General features: G+C 37.4%; 1 protein-coding gene and 1 pseudogene across 2 annotated transcripts; both read left to right on the forward strand.

The window, feature by feature from the left end:
• Positions 1-598: 598 nt before the first annotated feature.
• On the forward strand, positions 599-2,053 carry LOC131299103 (uncharacterized). Of its 2 annotated transcripts, XM_058324672.1 has the most exons (4): positions 599-856; positions 999-1,131; positions 1,503-1,554; positions 1,640-2,053. In XM_058324672.1, exons 1-4 carry the CDS (start codon positions 841-843, stop codon positions 1,826-1,828), a joined length of 390 nt encoding a protein of 129 aa, XP_058180655.1. In that variant the 5' UTR covers positions 599-840; the 3' UTR covers positions 1,829-2,053. The 2 variants fall into 2 exon arrangements, with proteins under 2 accessions (XP_058180655.1, XP_058180654.1); XM_058324671.1 differs by lacking the exon at positions 599-856 and having other exon boundaries at positions 863-1,131.
• Positions 2,054-11,050: 8,997 nt separating this feature from the next.
• LOC131299104 (aspartyl protease family protein 1-like) lies at positions 11,051-16,672 on the forward strand (annotated as a pseudogene).
• Positions 16,673-18,361: the final 1,689 nt, after the last annotated feature.

An 18,361-nucleotide genomic window follows, 5' to 3' on the forward strand; every position in this document is an offset into this window, starting at 1 on the left:
AGTTAAAAATGAAGTGTCAAAATTAAATTTCTTTTAAAAAGCCTTGAGATATTAAATCATATCAAATTCAAACTTTTTAAAAGAAAAAGTGTGTAGATTCTAATCGGAAGGATTAATTAGTTGTCTATAAATTTTGATCAATACGGAGTCTTTTAGAAAAATTATTTCTACAAGTGAATGTATTATTTATTACTCCTAAATTCATATTTCCATGCATAATTATCTGAATAAGTTAAATTGTGCGCTGACAAATTATTAACAAGGTCTGAATATTGAAGCACGGATAATACACCTTTCCCGCCACGAGCATGAAGCTAACTTTCATTTAATCACATCTCAAGTGCCTCATAATCATTCTCGTCCTGATTTTAAGTGAAAAATTCGATACAAGAGATATTATCCATATAAATGTTGAATTGGGTGATGGTATTGTGCTGTGGTGTGAAAGATCGTTGGTTGTCGAGATGAGATTCAAGTCGTCGGATGCACGATCCGATGGCTTGAAGGTGCGCAGCACGACGCTGTACACCTCACTACACAATACCAACCCGAAGTCCAATAGGGGAAAAAGAAAAATCCAATCACAAAAATAAGGAGTTACTTGGTCAAAATGAAATATAGGCAATACGTGAGTGGAGAAAAGCAAGGAAATCTTACCCATGTCTTTAGTTAATCCTCATCCTATAACCATGTTTAACCAAGCAAATGCAATTAATTTCTTCTTCACTTGGACACCATCTTCGATCCATTGTGGCCTCTCTCTCTCTCTCTCTCTCTCTCTCTCTCTCTCTTGCTTGTGGCTGATGAGTAACTTTTAGTCTTCAATTCTTTGCCATGTGAATGGGGATAATAAATGGTACTACTACTATATGTTTGTTTAGGACATTCACTTTTTCCTTTTATATTTCACTTGCGACTTAATTTGATTTACTTCAACAAATAGGAAAAAACTAGAAACATGCATCGTTTAGCAGTGAAAAGCAATCTTGTTGATACAGGTCAAGAACCATACAATTATGGGTTTCAAGGCGGTAGTAGTGCTACTGGTGACCGGCCAGTTTGCCCGAAGCCGCGCCGCCTTGGATCCGCCGTGCCTGAATTCCTCAAGCCCCTCAAATGTAACAAACACAGGTTTACTTTCTTGCATCAGCCTCAACAAGGTTATACAAACGGAATTTTTAACATAATTCTCTCATAAAGAATCATGTTGCATCTTTGCCATTTTGGGATTTAAAAAAAACACGGCCTGCATGGCATGTCTTTTTTCTTTTGTTCGGCGAAAGTTAGCGTTGTTAGTTGCGGTTAGTGAGGTTGTATTCTGCTTGCGAAAGAGTTGGTACTAAAAATGTTGGAATTTAGAGTCGTGTAGCTGGAGAAAAAGATAGAGTTGCTATATATCTATGTCAAAATGTGTTATGCTACGAAAATGAATGCCTTTCTGGATTTTGTTCCTTTCTAAGATTATTTGAAACCCGTCTGAGTAATCTTCTCATTGTCATCAGCCAACAAATTACCGACGAAGGAATCGGAATTCTCGGCATGATTTCTGAAAAGGTTTGATTCACTCAATAGTAGTAGTACATCACAATTGTTGGTTTTTCCCCCTTAAAACAAGTGTTGTAATTGATCTTCAATGCAGACAACTAATGAACGGGAATCGGTATGCACCGGATGCTCGCCCTCTTGCTACTCGGGTTCTCCTCCCGGAAGAACCAGTAACCCTTTGGTTCACGACGTCCAGTTCACCCATCAGATGGAGCTCTTCGCGACTTTTACGCGAACAAACCTGTCGGATAAATTCGGTCTCGCCTCTGCCTCTCCGATGTAAAGACCCCCCTCGGACGGAAACAGAGCTAGAATGAGAGAGTCTCTTAGACATGAAACTCTGCCATTCTGAGTTTGAATTTTTTCTTTTTGTAGCAATTTAGTGTTGAAAGTATTATACTTCTTGTAATTGTTTGTAAATACTGTGAGATAAATAACGCGCCCGAAGTCTCCAACTGTGTTGGTGTGAACATTTTTTCGACCATTTGGTTGGGCCTTTTTCCTTTCATCTTCCTTTTTTTTTCATTTCAGCTTTAGAAAGTTACGGTTTAAATGAGACTACCAAGCAATGAATCAAAGTAACGAACTTCTTTTTGGACTTTTTAGACTTCATAGAGTTAACAAAACGTCCATACGCTCGGGCTAAAATGCGAAGTTGTCTGATCGTTTTAGCATCTCCACTAGGTCTTTTGCCGACTATCATAAGAAACCCTTGTTAGAATAAATCTGCACATTAGCCAGCCACTGTCTTTTAACATAAAGAAACTTAACCGTTGTCTTTTTCCAAAAATCAATTTTTCCAAAATAACAAAAAGCCCCCCAAAAGTTAGTCCAACCTCTCAATTGCTTCATAAATATTACTTATGCTTTGAGGGGATCATAAACAACACTGAATAACTAAAGAAGCTCAAAATTAAATACAGTACTATTTTCAATCGCCTACGAGAAGAGAAAGAATAGAATAAATTCTTCTCTCCGCCACAGTTGGAAAACCCCTATTTTCCTCCAAACCAATAATATCTTGCCACATCATCAACTTGCACCAGGATGGAAGAATCACGTGCTTGAGGGTTCGGTCCTCTTTAACTTGGGTTAAACCTATTGTACTCCTCCTTCTACTAGTACTACTCCTGCAAACCAAAAACCAATCGAAAAGTTATTTATTTATTTTTTAACGCGTGTAAATTGATAACCCTTTTTTTTCGACAATAAAAAATATTCAGATTAGTTTATGCACATCTCGACTATTTCTCTCCTCAGTTCAATCAAAGATAGGCCATCAATACCGAAACTAGGAGATTTTAAAAAAAAAACTTTGTTCATGGTATGACTACATTGATTTGAACCGATGCGAAAATCTTATTTTTTAATTATTTTATTCTAAATGGTCATAATTAATTTTTTTCCTTTAGGGCTCTCATAATTAAATATCTGTTTTTTATTTGAGACTCTGTAGAGCAGATACTTAATTATGAGAGCTCTATAAACAAAAATTAATTATGATCATTTAGGATAAAATGATTAAAAAATTAATATCTTCGCACCGGTTCAAGCAGATTGAAAATTAGAACACTTAATTTTTTAACTATATTTTTTAATATATAAACAGTCTAAAATTTCAATCCATTTGAACTGGTGTGAAAATCTTATTTTTTTGATTATTTTAACTTGAGGGTCATAAATAATAGTTGTCTCTAGGGCTTTCATAATCATGTGTTTACTCTATAGTCATATAACATGAACAAAGTTTTTTTTTTGATCCCGTAATTCCGGTGTAGATAATCTGTCTTTGATCGGACTGAAAAGAAAAATAGTCGAGATGCACGTAAATTGACCCGAACACCTTTGGGCCGTCGGAAAAAAAAAAGTTATCATACTCAAACTTTTTTGATCGGTTAATGGAAAAAAACAAAAAAAACTTTTTGATTGGTTAAGAAATGGCTGGCAGGAGTAGTACTAGTAGGAGGAGTAGTACTGTTGTGTAACCCAAGTTTGGATCCCGAGTCCCTGCAGTGAGGAGAAGTCACTGCAAGCAGCAGCGCTCCAAAACGATGCCGTTTTGGGGTGAAACTGGAGTACTATGTGGTCATGTGATCCCGCTCTGACCAAACTCTCTCTCTCTCTCTCCTCTGTCTGGTTTTTTTTTTTTTGGTAACTGTCTCTCCTCTGTCTTCCTAAATTCATTTTCTTCTTCAAGTGTCTTCCTCCACCTACAAGAAGCACGTGAGCTGCAACAATAATCAAAGAGGGACCAAAGCAATTTGAGTAAACCTTTGATAAATTATCAGAAGAAGATGATTACGGTACAACAAAATAATATGACAAGAATTTGATCTCTATCTTTTTGGGGATCCCGTGTTAAATGTAACCAAATTAGAGATTTGTTTTCTTTACTGGTGTTGGACTTGATATTTGATTGGGTTTATATGGGTTCTTGTGATTCAGTCTAGCTTAGTAATTGATTGGTCCAGGAAAAAAATTTCTGGATTCGATTAAGCAAAAAAAGACCACCTGTTTTCTAACTTAGGTTTCTAAACTTTTGAACCTAAAATTGATCTACGAATTCAAATCTCCATGTTGGCTCTCTCTCTCTCTCTCTCTCTCTCTCTCTGTTTTTTTGGATAAGTAAAGAAGACATACGGTGCACTTGGTTCTCTCTTCTTTTAGAAATGCTTGATTATTAATTAGTTCCTTCTCAAACGAAATTCTTTTCCTGTATAAGATTTGGTCTAAAAAGTTTTGCTTGATGGGGTATTATGGGAACAAATTTTTTAGCACTTGGAGAAGAAAACGCAGAAGAGAGAGAGAGAGAGAGAGTTTGGTCAGAGGGGATCATGTGACCACATGAGTAGTACTCCAGTTTCGCCCCAAAACGGCGTCATTTTGGGGCGCTGCTGCTTGCAATGACTTCTTCTCGTTGCAGGGACTCGGGATCCCCCAAGTTTAGAGGACCGAACCAAACAGCACATGGTTCTTCCATTTCTTGGTTGATGACGTGGCAGAATATTATTAGTTTGGAGGAAAACTAGGGTTTTTCAACCCGGAGAGAATTTATTCTCGTGGAATTCAACACTGTCAAAGTAAATATTTGTTTCCTCCAAATTAATTATATTGTGCCACGTCGTCATATTTTATTGACTGAGACCACTATTTTATAACGTGGTGCAATATAATTGATTTGAAAAAAATAAATATTTACACCGACAGTATAAAAAATTTATTCTCCTTTATTAGTAGGCCATAAAAGACAGAGCATATTCAATTCAGAAGCTTATGCTTTGCCTAGGGAGTACGCCTATTTTTCCCCCACAAATTTAGAATTTATTCTCCTTCATTAGTAGGCCATAAAAGACAGAGCATATTCAATTCAGAAGCTTATGCTTTGCCTAGGGAGTACGACTATTCCCCCCCCCCCCCCCCCCCCTCAAAGTAAATATTTGTTTCCTCCAAATTAATTATATTGTGCCACGTCGTCATATTTTATTGACTGAGACCACTATTTTATAACGTGGTGCAATATAATTGATTTGAAAAAAATAAATATTTACACCGACAGTATAAAAAATTTATTCTCCTTTATTAGTAGGCCATAAAAGACAGAGCATATTCAATTCAGAAGCTTATGCTTTGCCTAGGGAGTACGCCTATTTTTCCCCCACAAATTTAGAATTTATTCTCCTTCATTAGTAGGCCATAAAAGACAGAGCATATTCAATTCAGAAGCTTATGCTTTGCCTAGGGAGTACGACTATTCCCCCCCCCACCAACAAATTTCAGGTACTTTACTAATAAAGTTCCCCTGTGACGCACGGTGTGTCCTTTCTTAGAGCATGTACATCAACACTAGATATAATACCTACTCAAAAAGGTAAAATTTCTGTTTTACCTATCCATTTTTTACTTCCGCACCACAGCAGCTTCTTTATAATTTTCTTTCTATCCATTTAAATATTAGAAAATAATACAAATTGCAGTATATATATATATATATATATAAATATATATATATGTATATATTTTACGAATGTAGCAGATATATAGATCGAGTTCGTCGGTACTGGGAGATCGTGGTCGCCAAACCCAAGCCTTTCTTCGTTGAAGACCTCCATCGAGATTGATTTCGACGAACAATATAGAGAAAAATTGAACCATTGTTTGCATAGATTGAGGTCGCCGGACCCAATCTTTCTTCGTTTGAAGACTTTCGTCAAGATCGATTCCGTCGAACAGTAGAGAGAGAAATCGAACCTGTAAAATTATGACTTTTAAAATTCTAGTCACGTGATCCGAAAAGGAACTCAACACTTTAATTTAATTCTAATAGTAAGTTAGGCTATGTGAAGTATATCGTTATCCGAATGAATGTGTGAATTCTGATTTAATTTTCTAAATACTTTGGGACAATTGAGTTATATTTGATATACTGTACGAGTTATTTTAAGTTAGGATTTTTTCTTGAAAATTGAACACTGTTACGATGATCCTCATATTTTTATTTGTTTATGTTGAAATTATAAGAGAATTTTTGGAGACTGGAATTTGTACGCGAACGGACCAGAATAGCAACGATCGGACGCGAAGCGCCACGTGGTGCAACGTGGTGCTTTGTGGTGACATGTGGCATGCATGGGTGAAATGGGTGTTGATTCAACTTTTGAATCCACCGAAGTATATATATTAACGTATAAGGATATTATATTTGTTAATTACATTTAGTAATTAGGATATAAACCTCACCCATGTTTTCTTCCACCATTTACAAAGAGAGAGCAAAGGAAGAAAAAAAAGAAAAAAGAAGAACGAACTCCTGGAGTCGGCTACTACCCCGTCAAACATGTCGCTCGTCGGAAGACTCCATTGCTGAACTCTCTTTTTCTTTCTCTTCTGGTAATCTCACCTTCTCACTCTCTAATTTACATAAAAACGTGTATTTTATGTATAGTACAAGACACACAAATCACACACAACATTGCAAACCCATCGCTCCTCCACCGCACTCCTCACTTTCTCTCGGGTTCGCTCCGCCATCTGCTCAAAATAGAAAACTCCTCTTTTCGGCAAATTCCGAAATCACAACTCGACATGATTAACACTAAATTTCCAATAACTAAGTCTCTAACTGAAGTATTAGAAATCTAGGTGCCTGTATTGTTTACCCAATCGTTTCTGGCCATCGAAGTCGGAAACAAAAATACTGATTGAGTTAACTGAAGGGAATTTGGGGTTTTCCCAGAAATTCTATTGAAACCCCTGCTCTATTAAAGAAGACACAATTCAACCCTAGCCTTCTAGTTATGACGGAACGACCCCAAGCTTGGAACATTGAAAAATAGCCTGAACTTGGAAATTTTGTCCTAAGATAGATTACATGGAAGATGGCTGAAACTAAGTTATAAAATGATACTATTCTAGTTTTAGCTAAGTTGGCAGTAAAGGTGATTTTGTGAGTAATTGTCACGATAATTATGTGTTTAGATGCAAGTATTGTGGAGTGAAGTGATCGCGTGTTAAAGCTATACGCTACTTCTTTTTGGTGAGTTGCGCATACCTTAATTATATGTATTTTCTCAAATTTTGGAATGAGATGCCATTGCTTGATTTTGCTCGAAAATATAGAATTTGAACTTCCTACTTGGTTTAATTGATATCAATGCATGCGATGGCTGGTTTATAAACCTTTTGAGTTTTAGTTAAATTAGACTATGGTAACATGTTTGGAAACTTGAAATTTAGTGGTTGCTAGTACATGCTCGTGATAATATGATTCATTCGAACGGTGTCCCGAACGCTAGGGGACGGATAAAGATACTAGTGGCTTGAAGTAATAAGATAGGAGATGTAGCCAGGCATCACCGGGTAATGATATCTTACCACTCTTCAATGGGGTCACTCCCCAACCAACTGGCAAAAGTACCTTTGAATATTATTATCGCTCGAATGTGCAAAGGTGAAAGAGAATAAGAAAATGGTCCATCTTTTGGCCTAAAGAAATGAGTTTATGGATCAAAATGCATGTTACTGGAAAATTTGATAAGAATATTTGAAATGTTGCTTTGCTCTTGAATTATTTTACTAATTGAGGTATTTCCATGGTCAAATTTGTAACTTTGGTATACGTTTCTCATTTGAGCTTCGGCTTATGAAAACATTTTTCCAATTTTTCAGGTTAAGATTGATAGCAAGTTGTGGACTAAATGGGGTGCTAGAATAACCGTGAAGAATCATGTGTAGTCTAATGGTTTGTAATTTTTATACTTGTATGCTTAGAAGCTCTGGGATTATGTTATTTATTCTACGCTTTCGCATACTTTGCTTATATGGTTTAAAATGACAATGATGTGAGAAATCTCTAAACTGGAATATGGGTAGGCCTTCGGCGGCTTAACACCTGCTTGGCTGGTCACGACTTCCAATGTAGGTTTTGGGTCGTGACAGAACCACTATTTCGTGAATCGTTCTTTCGTCGCAAATCGTTCGAAAACCATGTTTCGAAATCGAAATCGATCGTTGCAGGCGTATTTCTTTGAAACAACTGGGTGTTGTAGTTGTGTGTTTGTGCACCACTCGGGGTCGCTGAGGAAGTCGTAGGACTCTGGGATTTGCTTGAACCAAGCGTGAAGGGTTTCGACGAGTTCTGTTGAAGACGGACGAGCTGAAGGGTTTTGACTTTCGACGATGATGCGTTTCACCAGATAAAAAAAGAGAGGAGAAAAGAGGGAGGTGAGAAAGAAAGAAACAATAAAAAAAGAAAGGTATGTGAATAGTGCGTAGGTAAAAGTGGCGAAATACTGTTCATAAATGTATTTTGCCTCCCCTTTTACCTCATCTGCTGCAGGCTAATTTTTTGTGTTTTCTACTTCAAAATAGCTAAAAATGCATTTTACATCAACTGATGTACATGCTCTTAGAATACAATTCTTATGGTGTGTAATGATGGAGACAGAGGGGGCTAGTAGAGGCGGTCGCCCTCCTACGATTCTAAAAAAATATTACTATTACATTGAAAAAAAAACTTATTATCAAAATGTATAGTCTCGCCCTTCTTCAGAAATATAGCTCGTCTCCCCTGCGCGCCATGTCAGTAGCAGTGAATAAATACTTATTGCAAGATTTTTTAATGAGCCAAGTTCCACATTATACACTAGAATTGATGGAGACGAATACGAAATCACCAATAATATCCACTATAAAGAGACGTTACCAAGTCTGGGCTGCTTTACATTATTTACTATAGTTTTTATTATGTTATTTTAATTTTTCCTAGAGTCGATGACTATTCATATTGCAATGCATTCATTTTTTAGTATACATTTAATTTGCGGACTCGGGGATATTGCCAACCGGGGGTTCTTGGCAATGTTGTCGAGCGGTCAATCCGATCGTTTATGTACTTGGATTAGATCCAAGCCGTCCGTGCCGAGATGAACGGCCAGATCGGTCACTCGGCACCGCTGCCAAGCACCCTCGCTTGGCAGCATCCCCCAATCCTTCTCATTTTGCCACTGCTAGGGTAAAATTTTGGTTTCGTCCCTGATAGTGTGGCCATCGTGTGTAATGATACAGATACAGATCAATGCGCATACAAGATAATGGGATCCGGGGGCTCTACCGCCCGGGTGGCACAGTAGCCCCTACCCAGCATGGTAAACGACACCTTTTGGTTTTAAAAAAAATTCCTAACCATCAACTTGCAATTCTATAGAGCAGAAATATGATTATGAGAACCCTAGAGATAAAATTTGATTATATCTCTTTAGAATAATATGATCAGAATAATAAGATTTTCACACCCGTACAAACGGATTAAAAATTAAAGCATTTAATTTTTTAACTATATTTTTTAATATATAAACCGTCTCAAAAAATTAAGTGTGTAAATTTTCACTTCATTTGAATCAGTGCAAAGATCTTGTTAATATGATCAGAATAACAAGATTTTTGCACCGATTCAAACGGGGTGAAAATTTTCACACTTAATTTTTTTTAGATTGTAGAGCTAAATGTTGCTGCAAGCACATGTGTGCAATCATGTTACTACTCCCTCCGTCCCGATTTATTTGTCCATTTTTGAAAAACCAACTTTTTAAGAAAACATAATGATTGCTCTTTAAGAGTTTTGATTTTCCAAGAATACCCCTCAATTTCCTAGCATTAAATAGGAGTGGACATTCTCCAATGCATTATTTTTTGAAAGAGAAAGGGCATTAAGGAAATTTTAACAAGTCAAACTCATATTGGACAAATATTTTGGGACACTTAAAAGTCAAAAAGTGGACAAACAAATTGGGACGGAGGGAGTATCATTTATGGAGACAAACATGTGACTTCTTTTGATTGAGAAGTGACATTGTACGCAACAATTTAATGCACCGAAAGGTGATAAAATTGCATTGTTCTTTTACAGAAAAGCTACGTGCACAGCAGCTGCTACACAGCAGCTGTGCACAGACCCCGTTTTCTCCCGCCTCGGGTTGCGCAAAGATGATTGGGCCTAAATTCTGAAGTGATTTTGGATGTTTTGTTAACGCCTCTAACGATATCGAACGAAGCTCATTTTTTACAGAGACCTTAAACGACATATTTTGCACAAAATGAACGGCTCCGATCATCTTTGCGCGACCCGAGGCGGAAGAAAACGGGGTCTGTGTACAGCTGCTGTGCACGTAGCACTGCTCGTTCTTTTAACCTACTCCAAAGCCCACAAGATTGATGACGTATACCCACCAAACAATTAAATTTGGGGGTTGATCCTGTGACATTAAAATTTTCTCTCTTCATCTCCCTTTTCCCTTTCATTTCCATAATCCAATTCGATAAGATTGTAGCAGAGCCCCCGGATCCAAGATAATGAGGGCAGGAGAAGGGAGAGAACATGAGCCTAACATGAATGCAAAACAGTCCAAAACTTGCAAACGAGAATTTAGAATGCGAGCGAATTAACAATACTATCTCCATTTTCAAAATGATAGCCCCTTATATAAAGAGGTGAAGTTTTTGGTTAAAAAATAAAATACTTCGGGGTGAAATGCCACTCGAACCCAGAGCTACCTTCCTAGGCATCTAGGAGTAGAGCATTGTTTCGATGCCGACGGCGAGAGCGGTACCAAATTGAGACAAGCTATGAATACTAGATATGACCTCAAAGTATCCAAATAACCATTGGGGTTAAGATCGGCCAGTGAGGCGTTTGGAAATAAGCTTCATCATCAAGAGGTACATGATCTTTCAAGTTTATTTGCATCAAATTAAAGATATTGATTAACTCTTTAACTCGATGTGAATAAAATTTAAGAAATTATGAACGATACTTTTTTTTTTTCACGAAAATTGCACAATACAACTATCAAAAATAGGACGGACGGAGAATTTGAAGAGTTGGTGGTGGGGTCCTTCATGCGACATGAGTCACACTCAATTCCACTGCCAACTTTATTGGGCAAATTGACTGCTCACCACGAGTGGTCTCTTCTTGATCCGACACATGCATATATACCTCCTATACACACACACATATTTGTGTTATCAAATTCCTGATCATATTCTTTTCACACAATTTCTACTCATTCCCTCCGGAAGGGCCATAACCATGGCGTTTTACGGCCACCTCTCCTACTATCGCTTCCTCTTAATCACCACTCTATCAGTAATACTTTACGAATCGCAGAGCTCCGACGGATTAGGTAACTTCGGGTTCGATATTTACCACCGCTACTCCGATCAAGTCAAGCGAATTCTGGACGCCGACGGGCTGCCGGAGATGGGGAGTGTAGAATTCTATGCCGCCATGGCCCACCGTGACCGCCTCGTTCGCCAACGGAAGCTCGCCGCCACCGCCCCGTCTGCTCCGCTTACTTTTCTCGGCGGGAACGATACTTATCGGATTCGGTCTTTGGGATAGTATGGCTTTCTTCTTTGATCTACCCCGCCTCTCTCTCTCTCTCTCTCCCTTTTCTTTCTTTCTTTCCTTACAGTTTCCTTTCTTTCTTTTTTTCCTTTTCTTTTCAGTTTGGTTTTTTTTTTTCATTTTATTTCCTTTTCTTTCTTTCCAGTTTGAATTTTTTTCTCTTTAATAATAGGTTCAAGTCTAATTCTAAGCTTTGTAAAGTAATTAAGAGAAAAAAAGTGTTTCAATTGATCATATTTGTACGACTGTTTTATTTTTCTTTTTTTTTGTCCTTTATAGATTAAAAAATATAGTTACGAAAATGAGTATTTTAATTTTTAATTCGTTTGAACCAGTGCAAAGATATTATTTTTCTGATCATTTCATCCTAAATGGTTGTAATAAATTTTTGGCTTCAAGGCTTTTCAATGGACACCCTAAGAGAGTCTTGAAACTAAATAATGAGTTTTAGGGTGTTTGTTGAAAGGCCTTAAACCAAAAAATTCATTATGACCATTTAAAATAAAATAATAAAAAAACGATCTTTGCTCTGATTTAACTGAATTGAAAATTAAAGCACTTAATTCTTGAATTATATTTTTAAATATACAAAGGGTGTATTTATAGAAATTAAATAAAAAGATATAAGTAATTAAATAAAAAAATAAATTAAAAAGTAGGGGGGACCCGAGGGCTCTGCTGTCCCCATTGGCACAGTAGCCCCTACGAAGCCCCTAAAACGTTTCCGTTTTAGTTTTAAAAAAAATAGCCATTTGCAATCCTATGGAGTAGAAACGTGATTTGAAGCACCATACTACTGAATCAGTTAAGAGGATCTATGCTAAATAATGGTTAACAAATTTATTAAATTGTACTATAGTTAAAAAAAAGTAATCCTAAATATAACATTTATATTCTGGATTAGTACGTCGTTTGCAAAATACATTTTCTAATTAGTTCCCGAACACTAATTGTAATCTTAATGAATTTTTTGCTTCACGGCCTTTCAACGAGCACCCTAAGACTCATTATTTAGTTTCAGGACTCTCTTAGGGTTAGGGTGTTCATTGAAATGCCTTGGAGCCAAAAATTTATTACGACCATTTAGGATGAAATGATCAGAAAAATAACATCTTTGCATTGGTTCAAACGGATTGAAAATTGAAACACTTATTTTCGTAACTATATTTTTTAATCTATAAAGAACAAAAAAAGAAAAATAAAACAGTCGTATAAACATGATCAATTGAAACATTTTTTTTTTCTTAATTACTTTACAAAGCCTAGAATTAGACTTGAACCTATTATTAAAGAGAAAAAAAAATTCAAACTAGAAAGAAAGAAAAAGAAATAAAATGAAAATAAAAATCAAACTGGAAAGAAAAGGAAAAAAAAAGAAAGAAAGAAGGAAACTGGAAAGAAAGAAAGAAAGAAAGAAAGAAAAGGAAGAGAGAGAGAGAGAGAGAGAGGCGGGGGTAATTCCGGGAAAGGGAGGTGGGGCCGGTGGGGGGGGGGGGTGGGCGGCAACTCACCTTGGTCTTTGTATTTTTTGTTGGGTTCTAAGATTGGTTTTGCCGTATTTTTCAATTATATAGTGAATTCTGGAGTGTTTTCTGGGTGAGGTTCCATCCGAACAGATTCTTTAATAGCATGTGATAATAAAGTAGTTTGTATTATCATTTATTTCTATGTTAATGGTTATGAAAATTATACATTTGAAGAGTTACAGTAACGTGACGCTCTATTAGTCTGTTTGCAACAACTAAATCAAGTCCAAGAAATAGCATCATACTGAGAAGAAATTAACTAACAATGAAACACTCTATACAGGAGTACAAATAATTGATTCTTGCCTTCGGAAAGATTTGATGGCTTGATCCCTTAGTAGTGAGGGTGGCCGACTAGACTTGCCCTAGTTGGTTATGACAATAGCAGTTTTGAAAATAATGTTGTTTTTTTCTTTTATAAGAACAGATTTGGAAACTAGGAGGAAACTAAACATCTATTAGTTCAACACAGAGAGACTGAAAGGAATATCATGCACTGGTTTGGACTTTGCAATCTTATCTTCGAAAAGACAAAAAATTGTGCTGGGTAGAGTGGAGACATAAAAAATTTCAGCATTGTGGACTTGATAGAAAGAAGAAATCTGAGAATCTCATGTTTCTTATCTGTTTAAAGGGCCAGTTCGGTGAATGTGATGTTGAATTGGGATCATTTCAGGTTTAGATAATCACAAAGTATTTGTTTTCTCTGGAATTTCAGTTTGCATTATGCCAATGTTTCTGTGGGCTCCCCGGGCTTATGGTTTCTTGTGGCACTCGACACCGGAAGCGACCTGTTTTGGTTGCCCTGTGACTGCACCCGTTGCGTTCATGCTTTGGTGACAAGCTCTGGACAAGTATGTAGTTTCTCTTTCAATTTTAAGCCAGTTCATTCCTGGTTGGAAAATTTCAACCACGGATGCAAAAATGGAAATGCGAGGACTTTATTTGAATACATATCGTTTTTGATACTAGGATTACGTCTCTATCCTTTTTGTGTGAAACAGGAAATTCACCTGAACATTTACAGCCCTAATAAATCATCAACGAGCACGAAACTTTCGTGCAACAGTACCTTTTGTGGACAAAAAGGACGATGCTTGTCAGAAAGTAATACTTGCGCTTATAAAGTTCAATATCTTTCTGATAATACTTCATCTACTGGGATCTTGGTAGAGGATACCTTGCACTTAACTACAGATGACAGTCGATTAACATCGGTTGATGCACGGATTACATTTGGGTGGGTAATGTCTTGAATTACTTTGTTGTTAAGAGCTTCTTGGATATTTAGTACTGTAAACCTCTATGTGGCTAATGACAATATCAGTGACGTTTGATCTCATTTGTGGTGAATAATATGAGGTTGTTGTTATTGTCATTGAATTTCAAATCAACATTCAGAGGGTAATACTATTTTTCCCTTCAAAATAGCAATTTTTGGGGTGGTAAATATGATGAGGTAATCCACTGTTTTTGCTCGAACCTGAAGCCACAGTTGCATAAAAAATTTCCTGCAATACCCATCAGTGGATTTGGAATTAACTTCCCCCCGATATTGACAGGGGTTGTACCAACTTATTCTTGATCGTGAGAGTTTCTTCTTTGGTTATGACACGTGAGTGTTATTTCCTTGCAGCTGTGGCTTGGTACAATCAGGTTCATTTTTGACTGGTGCGGCCCTGAACGGTCTATTTGGGCTCGGTATGGATAACATATCCGTTCCTAGCATTTTGGCAAAGGAAGGGCTTGCTGCAAATTCTTTCTCCATGTGTTTTGGACCTGATGGAATTGGGAGAATTCGTTTTGGAGATAAAATCACCACAGAACAAGGAGAGACACCATTCAATCTCAACCAAACACAGTATGTGATCCATTCTACAGTTGTGAATCCTGATGAAAATGCTCCTAATCTCAACTTATATGCTGTGTCGCGTGTTTGTCTGTGACCAAAAATCACGCACTTGTACTGACAATTTTATTCTTTTTTGGAACTTTCTTGCCAGTCCAACTTATAATGTTAGCATGACACAAGTTAGTTTGGGAGATAATGTCACTGATATCAGTTTCGGTGCAATCTTCGACTCTGGTACCTCATTCACATACTTAAACGACCCTGCTTATTCGGCTATCTCTGAGAGCGTAAGTAGTTTGAATAAAAAATTGCATTATCTATGATCTAAGGTCTTTTACTAAGTTGCGCTGTCCTGCAGTTCAATTCCCAGGCCCAAGAAAAACGGCATCCATCTGATGACAGGATCCCTTTTGAGTATTGCTATGATCTAAGGTCAGTTCGACTCGATAGTGACCTTGTTCTTGTGACCTTCTTTTGAAACCATCAAGGGCTGATTCTCTCTGTCATGCAGTGCAAATCAGACAAGCTTTAATGCTTCATCGCTGAATTTAACCATGAAAGGCGGTAAACAATTCCACGTTACTCGTCCGATAGTAACAATTTCTATCGAGGTGATATTGACTTTTCTTCTCACAAAATAAATTGGATTCGACTTATTTGTAGTTTATTATCCTAGTCTTGCCTCTGGGAATAGACTGAAATGCGTGTTCATTATTCTTAGGGTGAAGGTTACTTATACTGTTTGGCTATCATCAAAAGTGGAGACATAAATATCATTGGACGTAAGTGTCTGGATCTGGTTTATTATTACATTGCATGTACCCAGTACTTGAGTGAATTTATTTCGATTTATGAATGTTACTGCTGCACTGTTGGAATTTCTCTTCTACGGATTGATGTGAAGTACTTCTATTTCGCGAAAGGGCATTCTGGATTATGCATCTACTTGAATGTTATGCGTAGACGGGTTTGGCTCCTCTGCAGACTGCAGTCCCTAAACGACTAGACCGTCCAGTTTTTGCCTTTTGTGGTCCCTTCCTGATCCCACTTTGATGACCGGAACCATTCATGTTTTAAAAAAATTCGAGAACTACATCTATGTCAAAAATCATGTTGATAGTAGCAAGGGTAGTGCACTTTGCTTCATTGCCAATTGCGGCCTGTATAAAAGTGCATTCTGGAATTGTTCCAAAAGATGTTAATCTTTAATCCCAATGCAGAAAACTTCATGACCGGCTACCGTATCGTTTTCGACCGCGAAAAGATGGTTCTAGGTTGGGAGTCATCCAATTGTAAGTACATCTATCTGTATATGGGCTGTATTTTAGTTGGTACCGTCACAGGTTTTATTTCGAAGTTCTCTCTGTCTCTCTCTCTCTAGAGTTTAAAGAGTTCTTTTGTTGTCCCAGGTTATGATGCTGAAAAATCCAGCACTTTACCACCCACCAGAGCCTAGTGCAATTCCTCCCACATCAACTATGGAACCAGAAGCCACATCAGGCGGTGGAAATGGCTCCCCTATTCCCGGCTGTTGAAATAGTAAGCATGATTCCCACGTTTGGGAACTGCTATTTTGGAGGCTTAACTATAAGCTTCAAAGCAAGTGGAAAGATTTAATCAAATATCAGATGAAGATTTTCGCCATTACGTATTTGATGTTGTGAGTGTTTCAATAAATGTAAGCTTATCAATTAAGTGTATAGCTTTGCCTATAAATAGGCTTATAATCTGTATTGTAAATGTATGAGAGTTGAATGAGCGAAAAAAAGAGAGATGTGAGTGAGAGCTTTGTAATTGTTTGTGTGTTTTATTAATAAAAGTGTGCTTACTATTATGTGTGAGAAATCTCCCCCTCCCATCAATGATACATATAGCTTTCGCTTTTCAAAGCCGGAAAGACAATCCGGTGACTCCGATGAGACGACGACTGTCTGTTTTCTTCCAAACATCTATCTGAGAAAAAAAAAAAACAGAAAGGGTCGAAACTCACTTTTCGATTCCATAATCATAGCCCGGGAGACGAATCTGCTGGTATTTTCGTCGAGAACTGAGAGCTTTCGTTCACGAGTCAGAAATCGAAACTTGTCAAAAATCGGTTTTGATCCCAGAACTAGCTTCTCCTTGACGAGACGAAGTCAATGGTGCAAACGCGGCGACGATCCGACAAGAGAGTGGACCACACGCGCCGCCTGAAATTGCGAGATCCATCCTCGCCGTGTTCTAAGTGTTGGCCCGAGGAAGAAGGCAGTGACGTTGTAAAGAGGAAAAACTATTGTCTGTGTTCCTTGTTCAAAACAAACAAAAGAGGTTCTTTAATACTATCCTTATCAGCTGTTATCTTCAAGGGAAAAAGGGTGTGCAGTCAAATTCCGTACATTCATAGGTCCCGTTTGGTAACAGGGATAGATGGGTGGGAGATGAAATTATGATTGAGATTAATAATGAGAAAGGATTGATAATGAAAAGGAATTAGCAATGAATATGTTTGTTTGAGATGAGATTATTAATATCATTTTTGTTTGAAATGAGATTAGATGATGGGATTGGATTGATAGAAGAAATTGATAATGAGAAGGGATTGGTAATAAGAATGGGTTGAGATCAGACTATTAATACCATCTCCCATGGGGTATTTGTAGTATCCCATTTTGGGGGATTCGTAATCCCATCGGCTTAGCAATCCCCCAAACTTTTGTGAAACAAAACAAAGTATTAGGAAATCCATTACCTTCATAATTCAATTCCATCCCTCAAAACTTTTATCAAACGGGGCCTTAAGTTATTGAGTCCAAGCCCAAAAGTTTCAAATGTTTTACTTTGAACCCCAATAGTCAAGATATTGACGTGACAACCGTTGCCACAAGCAATTTAGACAATGTATTTGACGGTGCAAGCTTTAATGGCTAAAGAAATTAATTTCTTTACGTTACCACGTTTGGGCAAGGAGAAATATGAGAATTGGAGGCTGGGAGTGTAGAGGCCTGAAAATTTCTTTTAAATTTTAACATTTTATAAGTGGACAAATAATGATTAAGTGTGAAAATTATAGTTGTGGGTCAATGTGCAAGAGTTTGAAATATGTGGGTGTTAGTGTGATAAGGTGCATGTGTGTATCAGTGTATAAGTGTGTGCCAGGGGAAAATTAATTCCCATAAACCCCATCCCATTCTCTCTCCCGTTCCCTCTCTCGGCTCTCCTCCACTCCCACTCAAAATCAACTCAAATCAACCTCCAATCTCAAAACTCATGAAGTTTGACCTCTATTCCACCCTCCGTACGTGATCTTGAGCGTGTATTCAGTTGGGTCTAGCTCGGAGAGGAGTATTCAATTGATTTTGAGGTTCCGAAAGCTAGGGCTTGTTCAAATCGCTTGGTTTTTGCTTTCCGACTTGAGGTAGGGAATTCTACCTCTCTTTATATGTTTTATGAGTGATTTTGTGCATGAATCGTGCTTGTAATGTCGTGTTTAAGTTTGGATTGAAAATTCGTGGTTGCTGTCAGAATTGTCTATTCTTCCTGGATTTCTACCGGTAG

This window comes from Rhododendron vialii, chromosome 8a (assembly GCF_030253575.1).
Source record: "Rhododendron vialii isolate Sample 1 chromosome 8a, ASM3025357v1".
Classification (NCBI taxonomy): Eukaryota; Viridiplantae; Streptophyta; class Magnoliopsida; order Ericales; family Ericaceae; genus Rhododendron; species Rhododendron vialii.

Bases quoted from the DNA above. Each gene is read 5' to 3' on its own strand.
- LOC131299103 (XM_058324671.1), top strand. From the start codon at position 959: ATGCATCGTTTAGCAGTGAAAAGCAATCTTGTTGATACAGGTCAAGAA. The intron at 1,132-1,502 runs GTTTACTTTCTT...CATTGTCATCAG, and splicing joins CTCAAATGTAACAAACACAG to CCAACAAATTACCGACGAAG. The intron at 1,555-1,639 runs GTTTGATTCACT...TCTTCAATGCAG, and splicing joins TCGGCATGATTTCTGAAAAG to ACAACTAATGAACGGGAATC.